Source organism: Capsicum annuum, chromosome 3 (genome assembly GCF_002878395.1).
Source record: "Capsicum annuum cultivar UCD-10X-F1 chromosome 3, UCD10Xv1.1, whole genome shotgun sequence".
NCBI classification, from domain to species: Eukaryota; Viridiplantae; Streptophyta; class Magnoliopsida; order Solanales; family Solanaceae; genus Capsicum; species Capsicum annuum.
In genome coordinates, this window is record NC_061113.1 from 265,450,993 (window position 1) to 265,468,087 (window position 17,095).

General features: G+C 35.5%; 1 protein-coding gene across 1 annotated transcript in view; it reads left to right on the top strand.

Annotated features, from left to right (window-relative positions):
• Positions 1–14,472, top strand: part of LOC107864768 (carbon catabolite repressor protein 4 homolog 3-like) — a 19,567-nt gene extending 5,095 nt beyond the window's left edge. The window contains exons 2-8 of the mRNA XM_016711197.2: positions 9,824–9,990; positions 10,095–10,273; positions 10,340–10,436; positions 13,257–13,346; positions 13,445–13,477; positions 13,597–13,712; positions 14,442–14,472. Coding sequence (XP_016566683.2) covers positions 9,824–9,990; positions 10,095–10,273; positions 10,340–10,436; positions 13,257–13,346; positions 13,445–13,477; positions 13,597–13,712; positions 14,442–14,472 — 713 coding nt within the window. The remainder of the gene's footprint in view (positions 1–9,823; positions 9,991–10,094; positions 10,274–10,339; positions 10,437–13,256; positions 13,347–13,444; positions 13,478–13,596; positions 13,713–14,441) is intronic.
• Positions 14,473–17,095: the final 2,623 nt, after the last annotated feature.

The following is a 17,095-nucleotide window of genomic DNA, read 5'->3' on the forward strand; positions in this document are numbered from 1 at the left end:
AAAAAATTATACAGACATCAAATGCAATGTACTTTTTGTTTTTCTTTTGTTTGTAGTTAAAAGATGTCTCCCAAAAGAAAAGAAACAGAAAGTGGAGAAAGTGGATCAACTTTTGATCACCAAACAAAAAAGGCTAGAGTACAGATAGATTCGGAGGAATTTCCAGAACAATCTCAGTCAGGACAAAATGAAGCCGAGGAAAGTGATAACTCCTCCTCACCAATAGGGTGTGAAATAATATCGAAATTTCAGCATGATTCTGTCAAAACCATTAGTATTGACAAGTTTCGAGTTGCGATGCCGATGAATAACCCTAATACAGTATTTGGTGATCTTGTAATTAAATGTCAGTTGGGAAAACCTTTTGACAAACTTAGGAGTATTATGAAGAAGGAAAACATATATGGACTTTTTAAGAAGAGCTATTTTGCATACTTTCTTGAGCTGTCTGGGCCCCGCCCTCTTTATTTCCCAATGATCATGATATATGACCTTCTCAAGCACAGGATCATGTATGCGGGGGATGATGGAGGTTCGAAGGAGGGCAGAAATAAGATGGATAAAGTCTAGATCAACTACTATGGCATGCCAGTTTTTTTTTGGATTGAAAGAGTTTGCCATTGTGACGAGCTTGATATGCGATCGTCTAGAAGAACCTGCCATCAAGAAAACATCCCACAAAGGGTCTAACAAATTCAAGGTAAAAAAAGATGGGTTGATGGGCATTGTTGGACCTAGCTACAAAGTGAAGGATTTGATAGCGGATCTCAAGAATAAAGACATACCAAAATACTACAGGGAGAAATTGTACTTAGTTTGGTTTTTTCATTCCATTTTATTGGCCAGAGACATCAAGAAAGTCATAGAACGTGATTTGTTGGCGCTTGCTGATGATTTTGGGAGATTCAACGATTATGCCTGGGGCTACGACAGCTACTACTTAACTATCAAATATTTACTGAAAGAGCTAAAGCCAAAGACGATCACATTATACGGCTTTCCTTGGGCTTTTATGGTGAAATTAATCACTATTTTTACTCATTTATTAATTTATATTGAATATACTTGTGACTTTTTTTTGCTTGCTTCCTGTTTACAATTTTTAGGCTTGGGCATGTGAAGCCATTCCTCCCCTCCGAAAGCATTTCACGAATTACCTGAATAAGGTTTCTCATCCAAGGATCCTTAGGTGGTTGGCTGTAGTAGAGAGCAGCAAAAAAAATATTAACGAGGTTGATCTCTTTAACCCACTGGATGATGCAGTACGTCTCTTTTCAACTAAAATAATTTGCCTCAAAGAAAGATATTGAAACAGATGTTCCATTTGTTGCAAGAGATTACCCGTCAACAGCAACTGGTGCAATGGGTAATCTATTGCAACGGACGATCCATATTTCGTAACAGATTAACCATATGTTACTCTGTTCTCTGAACCCTACTCAACAGATTACCCATCTACTGCATATTATGCAACAAATGGGTATTCTGATACAACATATTATCAATCTATTTCAATATACAGATCAGCTGTTGCGGTAGCTAGATCGTCTGTTGCATAAGTTGGTTGTGTTAATATAACCCAAGCCCCATATAACCCAACTAACTGCAAATTATTATTATATGATTTCAATTCCTCCTGTCATTTTTTATAAGTTGTGCATCCTTGGATCGTACCTACCATTGATGAGCTGGGGATGCCTTCTTTTCTTACTCTGGGTCTTATTGATACAAAAAAAGACCCAACGGTGGAGTTAATAAAGAAGGAATTGGATGGAGCAACATCCATAAGAAAAGCAGTTAGGCAAGGTCAGTCTAATGTTGAAGCTCTTCATGACCTAACTCAAACTGCAACAGATCCGGGTGCTTCTTCTAGGGGTGTTGCTAGTGGAGTTATTTGTGGTGGTGGCAGCCATCCTGCTTCTTCTTCTACTGCCAATCGTGATTATGAGCATGTTGGTGCTTAGTAAAAATTAAATATGTTTGAAAATATCCCTTGCACAAGTCTTCCCTCTCACCCCTACACCGGTCCCTCCCACCCTTACAGCGGTCCCTCTCACCCTTCCTCACCCTCATGTTCTCATTACAAATACAAAGTATGTAAGGACAGAGAGGATAAACTCCTCGACAAGCTAGAGACTATTGCTGAAGCTACGGAGGAGTTGAAGTCCAGGAGGGATGTCATACCATCTAATGAGGTGGGGGAGCCATGCACTCCTACAGTGGAGGTTAGGAGGGAAAGAATAAAAATTAGACAAATTCTCTCCATTCTGAAATCAACAAAAAATGCAAATCCCCCCGCTCCAATAGTTGTTGAAGTTCAGGGGCCGCCGAAGAAGGTAGAAATATTTGCGGCGCTTGACAAGGAGAAGAAGAAGGAACTGGAAGAATTCATCAAGATGAAGGTTCAAAAAGAATACACCATCCACTCATTTGCTGCCAAAGACTTCTCGAATATGACAAATATGTGCATGTGGTACGACGACAAGGTAAGTTTACTTTTGCTAACCTACCCTTCCAATCTGCTCCATGAAGAAGAATCTACGCAGCAGATGTGTAATCTGTTAAAATAGCTTGGTATTCTGTTGCAACATAATACACATCTGTTGCATAAGTTGTGTTGGCTGGGTAATCTGCGGACTGATTCAGAGAACCCTCTGCATCGGATTCTTTCCACTGTGTTTTTATTCTTTACAATTACTAACCTATTTAATAATTATCTTCTTATACCACAGTATGTTGATGAAATTCTCTGCCTTATGAGGGGCAGGCAATTAGCATACCTAGATGCTTATGATACTGCTGATAGGATAATGGACCTCAACTTCTACAATAATTTCAAAGATAGGTATGCTGGTCTTCGTAATCTAGCTGATTCCGGTGGCCTGGAATTTGATCAGTTAATTTCTACGTTCTAATGGGATGAAGAAGTGATTAAATATGTTAGAGGGAAAAGGCCATATCCACACGGCAAGAGCTGGACCAAGGCAAAGATTAAGGTTTATACTGCAACTTACCTGTGTTAAGCGAGATGACGTTTTTAACCCATATGCAGCCACTCTTAAAGTTGTTGCCCAAGAGTAAGCTGATAGATCATTTGTCGGCTGAAGTCTTGGAAAAAGAATCATGAATTTTTGAAGGTTGAAATAAGAACATCCAGCTCTCAAAAAATATAAGCGGTGCAGCGTGCGTGCCGTACTCGCTTGCATACATGGAGTGTTTGCTGACCGGCGCACAAATGATCGGTGTATGCGACACCGTTGTGGGAAAGATGCAATGGGTCTGGGCATATGGGGTACTAACTAAATGGTTGGAGCCCATGTATAAAAAATAACATGTACAAAGACAGAGACAAACACGATAACAAATTTTTATTTCAAGCCAATTCACTATATATATAGGGGCAATAATTTTTATGTCTGCCAAATTTGAATTTTTATAATGCAACAGATTTTATATCTATCGTAACAGATATAGTACCTGTAGTGACAGATTGATTATCTGTTGGAATAGGTTGGTCATCTGTTGCGTTATGTAGATGTTTCTTGTCTGTCTGTCGTAACAAATTTATGATCTGTTGCAACATATAACTTATCTATTGCAACTGATCGGTAATTTATTGGAGCAAATCAAAAAAGTAGGAAGACCTGTTAGATAATTTTCAGCAGATGACCTAGGTGTTGTATCTCATGTTACAACATATGTCTAAATCTGTCTGATAAGATATGTCGTCTATTGCAGTAGATGTATTATCTGTTGCGATATTTGAATCTAATACTCCATTTCAATTAACATGTTCAAAACTACGAATTAATTATATTCATAGACAGAATAAAATAAATCGAAGCCTTCGAAAATTACATGAGATAAAATAACTCAACAAATAAATGAAATGTAAAAAAAATCATTATGAGTACAAACGATCTACTCTACAAATAAATCAACAAGTTAAACCAAGGAGGATAGGTTATTACATTGACGTACTCGAGATATAAAGATCTAATCAATATGGACAAGTTGTTCTTCATCCAGTGCTATGAAATTTGGCTTTGGTCGTCGTGGATCTTTAACGTCAGTTGCGTATGACTTCTGAGCTTTTTCTTCTCCATATTTCCATAAAAGAGCAGCATATCTTTTGCGGAGTAATACGGTATCAAGTCCATCATTTGGTACTTGTAATTCATCACTCAAATACTCGGCATAGGCGGCAACAAAAGGACCACAATCCCTTCATTATAAAAAAACAGATAATCCATATCATGTAGTTCATGCAAGCGTCGTGAAATTTGTGAAATGAAACTAAATCATGACACTTAAACTTACAGGATACCAATGGTTTGTTGAGCAATTCCATCAACATATTGTACATCAAATAGATTAGCCATTTTATCCCGGTATGCTTCAATCGTCGATCAATCAGTACAAACCTTTTGATTCAAAAAGCCACTCATATCAAGGTAAGTAGGCAATATTTTAGCAAGCTTTTGTACCTCAGACGACGGCCCAAAACGTCTCCTTTGAGACATCGAGTCATAAACTCGGATGCGCCTCTCTTTTAGAACGACGACAGCTAACACCCAATGAAATTCATCACCACAATTGATTGGGATGTACACTTCGTCGACCAAATGCCAAGGTAAGCCAGGCGGACTGCTAAAACCTTTGATGATGTTGAGTAAGCATTCCTTGTTTTGGGAAACTTTCGGTTGTTATTGACAATACCTATCGTAGGCATTATTGATGTAAACTTTGTACAAATAATTGCCTGTTATGTATCTGTATTGTTCTTGTGTTTGTAACTTGGCCTTCTTTCGGAGATAGTAAAAAATGACATCAATGTGCTGCATATATTATCAAATATTTTGGATTACGTTATGAAAAAATCAATACGCAGATGCAATTAAATAAAGTATTAATTAATAGTAATTTGTATGGCTTTTAAACCTCATCATTCCAGCAAGTTTGGGGTTGTGACATCAAATAGAACCAATTCTTCATTTCGAGATGTGCAACAACAAAGTCGAACATATCAAAACCAAGACTCAATTCATTCACTTTGTAGCACTCGTCATTTTATTTTCTACATGATGATTTATATGTGTTAATGTCAGGTTCTTACAACAAGAATTGTATAAACCAATATCCATAAAATTAATTTATGTACCTGCCGTCATGATGCTTTAACAGCCCATCGGCAATCCATTTTGAATAGTCGTTGATCAACTGTATTAGTTTTTTTGGAGCCTCACCCGAGATGTTGAACCCTTCAAATGGGTAATTCTTCCATTCTCCCAAACTGACAGGCTCTACTTTTTCTTCATTTTTGGAAGCTGTTGATGGATTATCAAGTATCATATTTTGCTCTTCGGCAGTAGCTGTGACATCCACCTGGAAAGCCAGAATTGTCAATGCTAAGTAGAGATATACAACAGATTTCCCATATGTTGCAACCGATAATTCTTATGATGCATTCGATGGATTATCTGTTAGGACAAATTCGAATAGGTAAATCAGAGCAGTACGATAATTTTGAACAGATGACCCATCTGTTGCAACATAAGACTCATCTGTTGAAACAGATAACGAATCTGATGCAACAGGTTAGATAACAATTGCAACAGATGTATACATCTGTTAGATAATTTTCAGTAGATGCATCATCTGTTGAAACAGATACATGCTTGTTTATTTTTTGGAACAGATGATGTACACTCACCTTCTTCAGCTCATGCTGCTCTTCTGTGGCCCTTGCACACTGAACATCAGTGCAAGACAAAGACAGAGGCGTTGCAATCTTACTTTTTTATGATTGATGGTGCCTTGGAAGTGTCTTTCCTTCTCCTCTTAGCTGCCTTGATCTCTAGCATTAATTACTCTATCGTGTTTTGCCTTGCAGTCTTGACATTTGCATGAAGAACATTCGCTAGATGCGGCAAAATTTGGAGAAAAATCTGTACAACCATTATGATCATAATCATAATGGCTTGTTGTTTCAAAAACTGTAAGAGGAGTATCATTAGCCCCACCCTGCAAAATTATTTTTCTTGTGATGGTTATTGCTCCAAACAATTCCATTTTTCTTTCATCAATGACCTTAGGGTCCGATAAAGTTTGCACAGACCGTAAAGTAAGAAAAAATGACATCTTCAACTCTTGGTTGGTCGGAACAAGCCACAGATGGACAATCTAAAATAAATCGGTACATATATTAAGAATGATAATGAAATCATTTAATCATTAATTAAAATAAAAATTTGATTAGAATTGGACTTACTGCTTCCTTGGGGGGATTGAAAAGATCAAGAAATTTTGTATTTTTATCGGTTTTGGCCGACAACCATCTCAGAATTCTTAGACAGGAAACTTCTTCCTGGTAGTTCATTTGTTGTCTCAAATAAGGAATGACTTCAAATGCCCAAGTCTATAACATAACGCCAATAAATCAAAAGCATTATTGAATAAAAAAATGATGAATCATATCATGATAAAAGAAATATTTACCATGAAGGCCTATGAAAAACTATTTAAGTTGACTATTTTTGGCGTTAACGGAGTCAACAAATATTAGACAGTCATTTTGAAGCTTTCATAACCCCAAGGATAGTTGTTAAATGCCTCAAGATCCTCGGAGAGATTTATTAAATCGAGGCTTATGTTGTTGTTAATGTCTCTCGCCCAAAGAACATTAGGTACAAACCAAATCAAGCACAATGATTGCTTGTGCTTCTTTGAAAGTCCTTTACCTTTCAATGCTTTAATCAGATTTTTATTTTTGAAGCTTGGACCAATAATGGACACCAGGTTATCACGATCACTCGACTTGCCTTTTCCTTTTTTGGGTGTGCGGGGTAATTTTTTTTGAGTCAGAGTAGGTATAACTTGAGAAGGATAAGGATGATAACATTTTAGTCCGGTAACTATGGCAAACTCCTCCTAACCAAAACAAACAGGCATGCCACAGTAATTTATCCATACCTCATCCATCTTATCTTTGTTTTCATATATAAACCTACGCTTGAGAAGATCATATACCATTTTCATCTGGAAACGAGCATTGTTGTCCTCCGGCAAATACATTTCCCAAAAAAGCTTTCCCTGAAATAAGAATCCAATTTTTGTTCTCGAAGTATTTTTTCTGAAAGCGTTAAAGATTTTTCCATGACTGACTTAACCACGAGATCACCCGTTAAATCTGTGGCACCATCGCACTACATTCTCATAGGGTAACGATCAATGCTGAAGGTATTGACCAACTCTTCGATGGAAGGGCTATTAGCATTTGGATCATCTCTTTTGAAAGATTCCTCCTCCCCGTGTTCATTATTTTCTGCTCCTGATTGAGATAACACTTGTAAATAAGGCTCATAGAGTGGTGGATGTAGCTGAGTTGCTGCGCTTGTTCCTTTACTTGGACTTGATTCGATTTCTTTTATTTTGGAAGCCATGTTATCTTAAATTAACCGGAACATAACATAGATTATAATTGATTGATGCATAACAGTAATATAACAGTTCCAACAGACAACTAATCTATTGCACTAGGTATGTTATCTGTTGCAACTTATAACCGACCTATTGTAATGGATGAGTGATACATGGAAACCATAAAAACAACACTATCTGTTGCACCTGGTATTTTATCTGATGCAATACATAGCTGACCCGTTGCAACGGATGAGTAATCCATTGGAAACAATAAAAATAGATCACTAATCTGTTGCACCAGGTATTTTATCTGTTGCAACATATAACCGACCTGTTGTAATGGATGAATAAACCGTTGGAAAGAATAAAAATGGATCACTAATTTGTTGCACTAGGTATGTTATCTGTTGCAACAGATAACCGACCTGTATGAGTAAATCATTGGAAAGAATAAAAATAGTCCTAATCTATTATAAAATGAAGAGTAAATCGGTGGAAATAATAAAAATAGATCACTAATCAGTTATCTGTTGGATCAATATTGTTTAGATTTCTTCCAAATAGAAGAGTCGTCTGTCGCAACAGATGAATGATCTGTTAGATTGTTCACCTGTTGCATCAAATTTTCATAGTTGCATCAGATTTTTAATCTGTTGCATTAGATTTTAAAATGAAGAGTAAACCGTTGGAAAGAATAAAAATAGATCACTAATCAGTTATCTGTTGGATCAATATTGTTTAGATTTCTTCCAAATAGAAGAGTCGTCTATCGTAACAGATGAATGATCTGTTAGATTGTTCACCTGTTGCATCAGATTTTCAAATTTGTATCAGATTTTTAATTTGTTGCATCAGATTTTCATCTGTTGCATCATATGTTTCATTTATTACATCAGATATTTCAAATGTTGCAATACCATTTCTACCAAGACAAACACAAATCAACCCAGCAACACCAACATATCACACACACACATACACACTAAGAACATCAACAGTGACCAAAAATCGCCAATAAATTTGAATCAATAGTACGACAACGAGAAGAAGAAATGCAGAAATGCTAGAAATTAGGGTTTCATTCAGTCCATATTTCAATACCAGAAGAGTAGTTGGCTCAAGTTTCTCTGTTTCTTCATAATTTTTTACCTGTGAAAAAAGAAATGGGAGGACGAAGAACTCGAAGTTATTGTCACCGGAGAAGTATTCACGTCGATTGACGGTTGAAAGTCGAAAAAGAACTCGCCCGATTATTTATCGCCGGAGGTTGAAGGTAGAAATTTTATAGAACTGTTGGTTGGGAAAAGCTGGAGAGAAAGAGTGGTTGATTAGGATTGAAGAGGGATGTGGGTTGGGTTGATTTGAATTTTTAAAAAGATTAGAAAGTTTTAAAAATATTAATCAAGTCCACAATTAACTTATTCAAGTTTCCTAATGATGTTTGACTCTATCTGTTGGTCAATGTCACCAATCTTTCATTCAAGACTTAAAAGACACCTTTCCTTTAATTTTCTCCACTTTCTCTGTATCTCTATGCAATAAGCTGCTGCTGTATTGCCAGTTCACCAAATTCATCACAAACGCCGCCGCTCGCAGCTTTTGGCCTTTATTCAACATCTGCTCTATGGGATTACATCGTAACAACACCTCTTTGATGATCACTTCTTACAGCCGGCGGTGCTACAACCTGGAATGTCGCAAATGGATCGATCAACCACCTGAAATCGTCCGCCATTGTGTGGAAAGGTAAGTTTCCTTAATTTGGTCGGAAAAGCACATTTGAATATGCCGATCTTGAGTTAATAACTCAAATGGTCACTCATTTGGACTTTTATCTTAGAAAGTCACTCAACTTTAGACTTTTATCCCAGAAAGTCACTCAACCTTGATCTCAGAAAGTCACCCAAACTGAGTAACTTTCTGAGTTAAAATGTGAAAGTTGAGTGACTTTCTAAGTAAAAATGTGAAAGTTGAGTGACTTTATGAGTAAAGATGAAAGTTGAGTGACTTTGCGGGATAAAAGTCCAAAGTTGAGTGACTTTCTGGGATAAAAAATCAAAGTTGAGTGACCATTTGAGTTATTAACTCTATCGATCTTTTGATTTTCATACCAAATTATTAGTTGTGTGAGTTTTCTACCTCAACTATCGCCATCTATTTATTAATCACAACTCAATTATTAATTATTTGAGTTTCATACCTGATTTTCGGGTAGAAAAAGTGAATAATTAATAGTTTATGTGTTTTCTGATTAATAGTTGGTGAAAGTTGAGTAGGAAACTTAAGGAGATACTTTAGGTGTGTTTTTGACCATTAACTTTCTTTTTTTTTGGGGGGGGGGGGGGGGGGGGGGGGGGGGGTAATGTTGAAGTTTGAATTAGTGTATGGGATATTGGTGCAGCGGAAACGCTTACGGTTGTATCGTATAACATATTGGGAGATAGAAATGTTTCCAATCACGAAGATCCAAGTAGAAATGTTCCCCGAAATTACTTAGATTGGAACCACCATAGAAGAGTTATTTGTGAAAAACTCCTTGGATTGAATCCTGATATAATTTGCCTACAAGTAATTAACAGTTACCCTTTTTGGTTACCAGTACATTTATATATAAGACTATGCTTTGGAGATGAAGCTAAATGAAGAATTTTAATAATGTGCGATATGAATAGGAAGTGGACAAGTACTATGATCTACTAAACATTTTGGAGAAAGCTGGATATCTCGGTGCCTATAAGGTCTATAATCACCCTGGAGCATTTGATTTAGCCGATATCAGAAAGCATGTCTCTATTTATTCTGAACTGGATATTTCTCTTGATTTTCAGGGTTATTTGTCTAGACAATCACAGTTTTTTCATATTTTCATTCTTATTTAGTCACATCTCTTTCAATTTTCTATGTCTAAATTTGTCAGGTACAGACACATGCATGAACCCCAGTCAAGGAGGCTCGTAGTTGGGAACATTCATGTGTTATATTTTCCTGGCCGAGGAGATGTTAAGCTTGGTCAAGTTAGATGCGATATTCCAAGTTTAACTCTATTTTTTGTATCATGAAATTTGATAGGCAATTGCTTTGCATGTTAATTTACATTGACAAGGTATAATAGTTAGACAAAGAACATTAGTACTTCTTAAGGATGGAAATCTCGTATTTTTTGTTTTAAGCGTAAACCCTGTGTTCCCAATGCATGGTGTAGTAATGCAAATGTGTTTTGCCACTGATTGTTATAATTTAAAGATTGTTATCGATCATTAATAATTTCAAGATTGTTATACATGAATTGCTCTTTAAATATTTAATACCTACATTGCTAATTTAGTAGTTGAGGTTGCACAAAATTGGAGCCGGAGCACCCAAGGGTGTGGCCTGGTGGTTCAATAAAGTGTGTTGAGTACCATGAGGTCTCACTTATAATTCCCATTTGTGACAAACACCACACCAGGGATTTCTTTCCATCTGTCCTGGCCTTGGTGGACAAAGTTGCTTAGTACCTATTGCTGGTGGGAAGTGGCAGGTATCTCGTGGATTTAGTTGAGGTGCGCGTAAGCTGGCCCGGACAACACGGTCAAATTGCTGCCGCCAAAGAAGTAAGTCGAATCTGGAAAGAAATTCTCTAAGGCTAATGTAGTTGAATGAAATTTATTTTGTATCGTAAAAGAAAGGAACACATTTGTGTAAGTGCTCCCGATGAAAAGAAATAAGGTACTCTATCCCATTTCATATGTGGATTGGGATTTTTACGTGCATCGGGTTGAAAAGTCGGGCTCAATTTCTCTGCTAATTTAGTAATTGAGGTTATACAAAATTGGAGCTGGAGAAAACAAGGGTGTGGCCTACTGGTTCAATGAAGTGCGTTGAGCACCATGAGGTCTCAGGTTCAATTCCCAACTGTGACAAAAACTAGGGATTTCTTTCCATCTGTCCTAGCTTTGGTGGACAGAGTTACTTAGTAACTGTTGCTGGTGGGAAGTGGCAGATATTCCGTGGATTTAGTTGAGGTGCGCGCGTGCTGGTTCATACACCACAGTTATAAAAAACAAATTGGTGTCGGCAAAGGAATACGTCGAATCTGGAAAGCAATTCTCTAAGTCTAATGTAGTCAAGTGAAATTTATTTTGCATCGTAAAAGAAAGGAACTCATTTGTGTATGTGCTCCCGATGAAAAGAAATAAGGTACTCTATCCCAATACATGCGTGGATTGGGATTTTTATGTGGATCGTGTTGAAAAATCGGGCTTAATGTCTCTTGGAATCCTAAATATCCCAATAAAGTCAATAGATATTAGATAAACTCATATTATGGAGATTTCACTATCTCATAGAGGGCTAACCTTGATGTAAAATGTAAATGCACCAACCTCTCTATAGATGGAAACATAAAAGAACACTAATGAATGCACGAGGATTTTTTTTGATTCGTCGTTTTTACAATTTTCATTAGTTCAATTAAAGATCTCAATTAATTTATAAATCTAGAGAGCGGTAATGCATCATTAAAGACTAAAGATGAAACAAACGACATATTGGAAGATTCAATAGTTGGTTAAGTCTTCTCCGAACATAGCTTCAAGTTCAAGAATATCTATTACCACCTCCGTGATAATTATGAGTTCAAAAACACTCTCTCTCTTCTGGCTCAGGGCATCATTTAAATCAACCTTGAGGTGCTCGACCTTAATAGCACATTTTGTTTCTTTTTATAACTTTCTCTGTCCATAGCTTGATTTCCAACATCTGCTCAACCATGTGTCTATTTGGCGGTATTGTCGATCCTTGGTTGTTGCTCTTATACATAAGTATTCGTTGTTTTTTTCTTTCTATCAAATATTGTGCTTCTTTTTATAGTTCTTCTAATGCCTCAAAGACATTTGATTTGCCTTCAGCATGATGCGATCCTTTAGTTTCGTTTTGAAAAATTGGTTAATTATTTCTTCAATATTTGTGGAAACATAGGAACACGGTTTTCCACTTGGTGTAAACATATAACTCCAACATTTGCTCTAGTCCGAGTTGAAAGCTTTTCTGCATCCTTGAATTGTGTTTTCTTTCAACTCGGACTGGAGCAAATATTGTAGTTTTGTTGTTTACACCAAGTGGAAAATCGTGTTCCTATGGTTCCACAAATATTGAAGAAATAATTAACAATTTTTTCAAAACGAAACTAGAAGATCGGCAGCGCGATCACGCTGAGGGCAAATCAAATGCCTTTTGATGCATTAAAAGGTTTCCAAAAAGAAGCACACGCATTGGTGGAGAGAGATGAACAACAAATAGTGATGTATAAGATTATGCGCCTAGGCTCAGAAATAACATCAGATAAACACCTGGTTGAACTGATGCTGACAATCAAGTTGTAGACAGAGAAAGTTAAAAAAGAAACAAAAAGTGTTATGATGGCTGAGCTATGCAAGTTTGATTTAAATGTTGCCCGAATTCAGAAGAGGACGAGAGTTAACCAACTATTGAATCTTTTTATATGGTCAATTTTGTCTTTATTGTTTATTATGTTGTTGTTAGTCGTCAGTTATCCATTTATCTAAGTTTTAGTCTATAAAATAAAATGTTACAGAGTTGTTATTAAGTTAGAGTTGTTATTGAGTTAGTTTTTTCGTTTGTTTCATCTTTAGTCTTTAATTATGCTTTGTGTCTTGATTAATAAATCAATCCAGTCCTTTTATTGGACAATGACATAAACTCAGGATCCACCAATTTCTATCGGAACAGTTATTTGACATAAACTGTTTGAATTCCCCAACTGTCAGCAGATTGACGTGTAGTATACCAAGAATAGTTATTTCCTTAGTTGCTGCTTATATTTTTCCTTTCAGATTCACTTTCTTTCGTCAAAGGCTCACATACTTTCAGAAAAGTGGGACCATGTACTTATTGTGCTTGCCGGTGATTATAATAGCACTCCAGTTTGAATAACTGAAACTTATCTTTATGAAGTATTTCATTGACTTCTATTTAAAAGTAACTTGCCGAAACAATGCCTATTTTTTATCCCTTGTGATAGAGTCCAATCTACAAATTCTTGTCATCATCTGAGGTAAGACACCAGATCCCAATTCAGTATCTTTTATGCAATATTAAGTACTTCTCAAGTCATATGATCTGCATGCTTTTTCGTAGAGTTGTTTGCTACTCAAAGGATTTGTTTTTATATAGCAGCTCAATCTAATGCTACATAACCGAAAAGAGTTGTCTGGTCAGAGACGATGCCATCCCTCTCAAGTTCTTGGTCTTAGAAGAGAAAGGGGGAGTTTGTTTGGTCTAATGGACAGGTAAAGCAATAATCCGCCAATACTTATTATTTCTTTTGAAGGTCTATGCGTTCCTATAAAACAGGTAGCTAGAGTGTTCAAAAAACCTAAGGGAGGTCATAAGTTGCTTCACTTTTTGTTTTGTGACGAAACAATGTGGTTCTTTTTACAACATGATGTCTTCTCTGTATCCTCATTCTCAGTTTTCAACTTCACTATAATGTGTTGTATGGTCAAACTATTGATACCTATAGTATATAACAAAATTTGGAAACCAAATTTATTTTTGGCGATAAGACTTATATTAATAGAGTAGAACAAAAATGGAGATATGAAAGTATCTAACCATTTGATATGGCTTAAAAATATTTAATATTAATAAGAAGACGTATAACTCCCTCTAACTGTTTTTTATGTAGGTTGTTGCTGAATTTATTTGGGTTCAGCTATTAATGCCCTTCATTTTATCGGTCCTAAGCCAGGGATCTATCGGAAACAACCTCTCTACTTCATATGAGGTAGTGGTATGGTCTGCGTACACTTTGCCCTCCCCAGACCCCACTATGTTGGAATACACTGGGTATGTTTTTGTATTAATGCCCTTCATAAATCATCTAGTGTGTTTTATTCTTGATTCATTGATGTTTGAGATTTCTGATGTCAATTGGTTTACTTGTGAGAAAACAAATTATTTTCTTTATCATATGATTCTACTGAATAAATTTTTTGTGTGCATGCAATTGACTTCAGATTTTGTAATTCTCAATGGAGCGAAGAGTAGATGAATGTTTCGATTGGCGTTCCCTAGATCCCACATACTATGCACCCTTTGAAGCTAAAATATCCTTACGCGATTGTGAAGGTACAACTTGTCCTTCCTATCCACAATTGATGGTTATTCCTCTTAAGGCAGACGCTACCTCTTCCTTCTTAGAGATCTCTAACAACAACTGCTACTTATATTTTTCTTCTAACTTGATTGACGGAAGTAAGCACTAAAATAAAATCCACCCCTTGCAGGTATTCTGATGGTCTTACACCCACAAAAGTTCCAGATATTTTACCAGTTAATGTCTTGAAGAAAACAGGTATGGTTTTTCCTACAAGGTACTTTTCTTTTGCTATAGTAACACGATGTTGTTAACACGGACATGTTAGATTATGCAAAAGAGGCAAATACATTAATAAGGATCCAACTAATATATTTAAAAATGTAACGCATTAATGTAGATTTCGGTCCGTTACCTAATAAAATGACCTGGTGCTTGATTGCACATTTGGGATGTATTCATCCATCAAGAACCACAGGTTCCCCAAATCTTGTCACAACATCGACTCTTTATGCTGAATCAGTAAAGTTTTATTTGGTAAGCCGGATAAAAGCGCTCCTGGATCTCACTATATTTGATATATTCCTTGAGATGCTTTGTGTGTTTACTTCTTCTGTAAGCTAATTTTGATCTGAATTCGTGGGCTGCAGAAATTGGGTAGTGATCATTTGGCTTTGGTTTCTGAGTTTGAGTTCCTGGAAGTTGTTGGAGACAAGAAAGAAGCAACTGAAGACCATACTATCAGTTAAAGGTGACATTATTTCTACTAATTGATAAGTGAAAGTGATAGTACGGCCAAGGGTACTTCAGGAATATTGCATTTCTTATTGACATTTATGGTATTTCAACTTACAACTTTTGATTTTTGACACCTGTTGATGCAACTGCTTCCACCTTGTTTCCTATCACCATTTTTGTGTGAAAGATATTTAGCAACGATGATAATCGGTGGCTGGTGTTTCCGTTCCGCTCTCGCTTTTATAATGAGTAGTTATTCTTCTTTATACTATAATTTTTTTTCTAAATTTTCGTCTTGTCATTCACATGGCTCCATGTTGAATAGTGCAAATCCGTAACCTGTAGTGTAGGTGATACGATTACGGTAATCCCTCCGAGTAACTAGCTGGGTTTTCATTCACTTTCCTTCTTTCAAATTAAATTCCCCCAATTTGGCTTCAGTTTCTATTTGGCATATGGTTTATTTATGAGTTCTGCAAAGCTTTACCCTTTCTTTTTTAGTTGTTGCACTGCTCTTATTTAGTTTTTCATATTTTATCAGATAGTTTCTAGATGAATTTTGTACATGCACAACACATGATTTGTTCGTTGTGTATGTTTGATTTTGAAACTAGATACGTAGACAACACATGCATATTTGGGATATACAATAGTTGTGTATATTTATATATTATTTTTAAACTTAGTATTTAAATTTATTTTACACATATTATTCGATACGATTCGATATTTTTTAATTATCTTTTATAAAATAATAAAATACAATAATTATTTGGCTCAATTATGAATTAATATAAATTTTTTTGATTTTATTAAAAGAGACCTTAAAATAAGTCCAGGGCGGCTTGATTCAGTTAAATCGATTTTTCAAAAATTATTGACACATCTACTCATATATGAAGAAGTATCAGTCGTATTATTAGTCTTATATATGTAAAGTCCTTTACTTTTGATGTTTGTTATTATATGATGTTTATTGTATTTCGATTATGCATTATTTCACTATTGTTATTAATTCTCATATATTATTTAAATTGTTGTATTTTATTTGTCATAATTATATTTTGGTCTATTGCAGTTGAGCTGGCGGTCTTATTTCTACTCTTACGAGATATAGATTGAAAAGAAAAGCCGAAGAGGACCTTATGTCGACAAATCCCCCACCCCTCTAACAAAAAAAGAAAAATAGATAAACATAATAAGAAATCAAAACATTTAAAAGAAGATGATTGAATAGAAAGAAAGGGAATACAAAGAGTCGAGGTCCTCAACATACCCATTAGCAAGAAAAAATACAACCTAAAAAATTTGAGAATCACCAAAATAAAGAGCAAGACGAAATGGTAGAATGCTGAATGGGTTTTTGGGTCAGATATTAGGGTTAAGTGTTAATATGTGTTCTTTATATATATACTCCGGAGTAAAAGTGTAAGTACAACAACTCTCAATGAGTTAATGGTTTATCCAATAAAGAAATTAAGTAAATTCGTCCACACTAATAAATCATTAATTATATATTAAAATTTTAATCTGTTACCAATTATATATTCGACAATCTAATATCAATAAGTTAATAAGCCAATTTTATAGCTAACTTATTGATTATTGTTCGATTTCAAATAACCCTACTACTTGTCTATGTGGATGCTTCAAATTTTTAAAATAATATTTATATTTAAAATTATTTAAAGAAAATACTAAACATATATAAAAAAAATTCACATAAAATTTGTTTCTCTTGCAATTCAACACCCGAATTTAGACAAAAGAAATAAATATCTTTTACGTATTATTTTTGTCACGACCCAAATGGTCATGAGTGGCACCCACACTAAT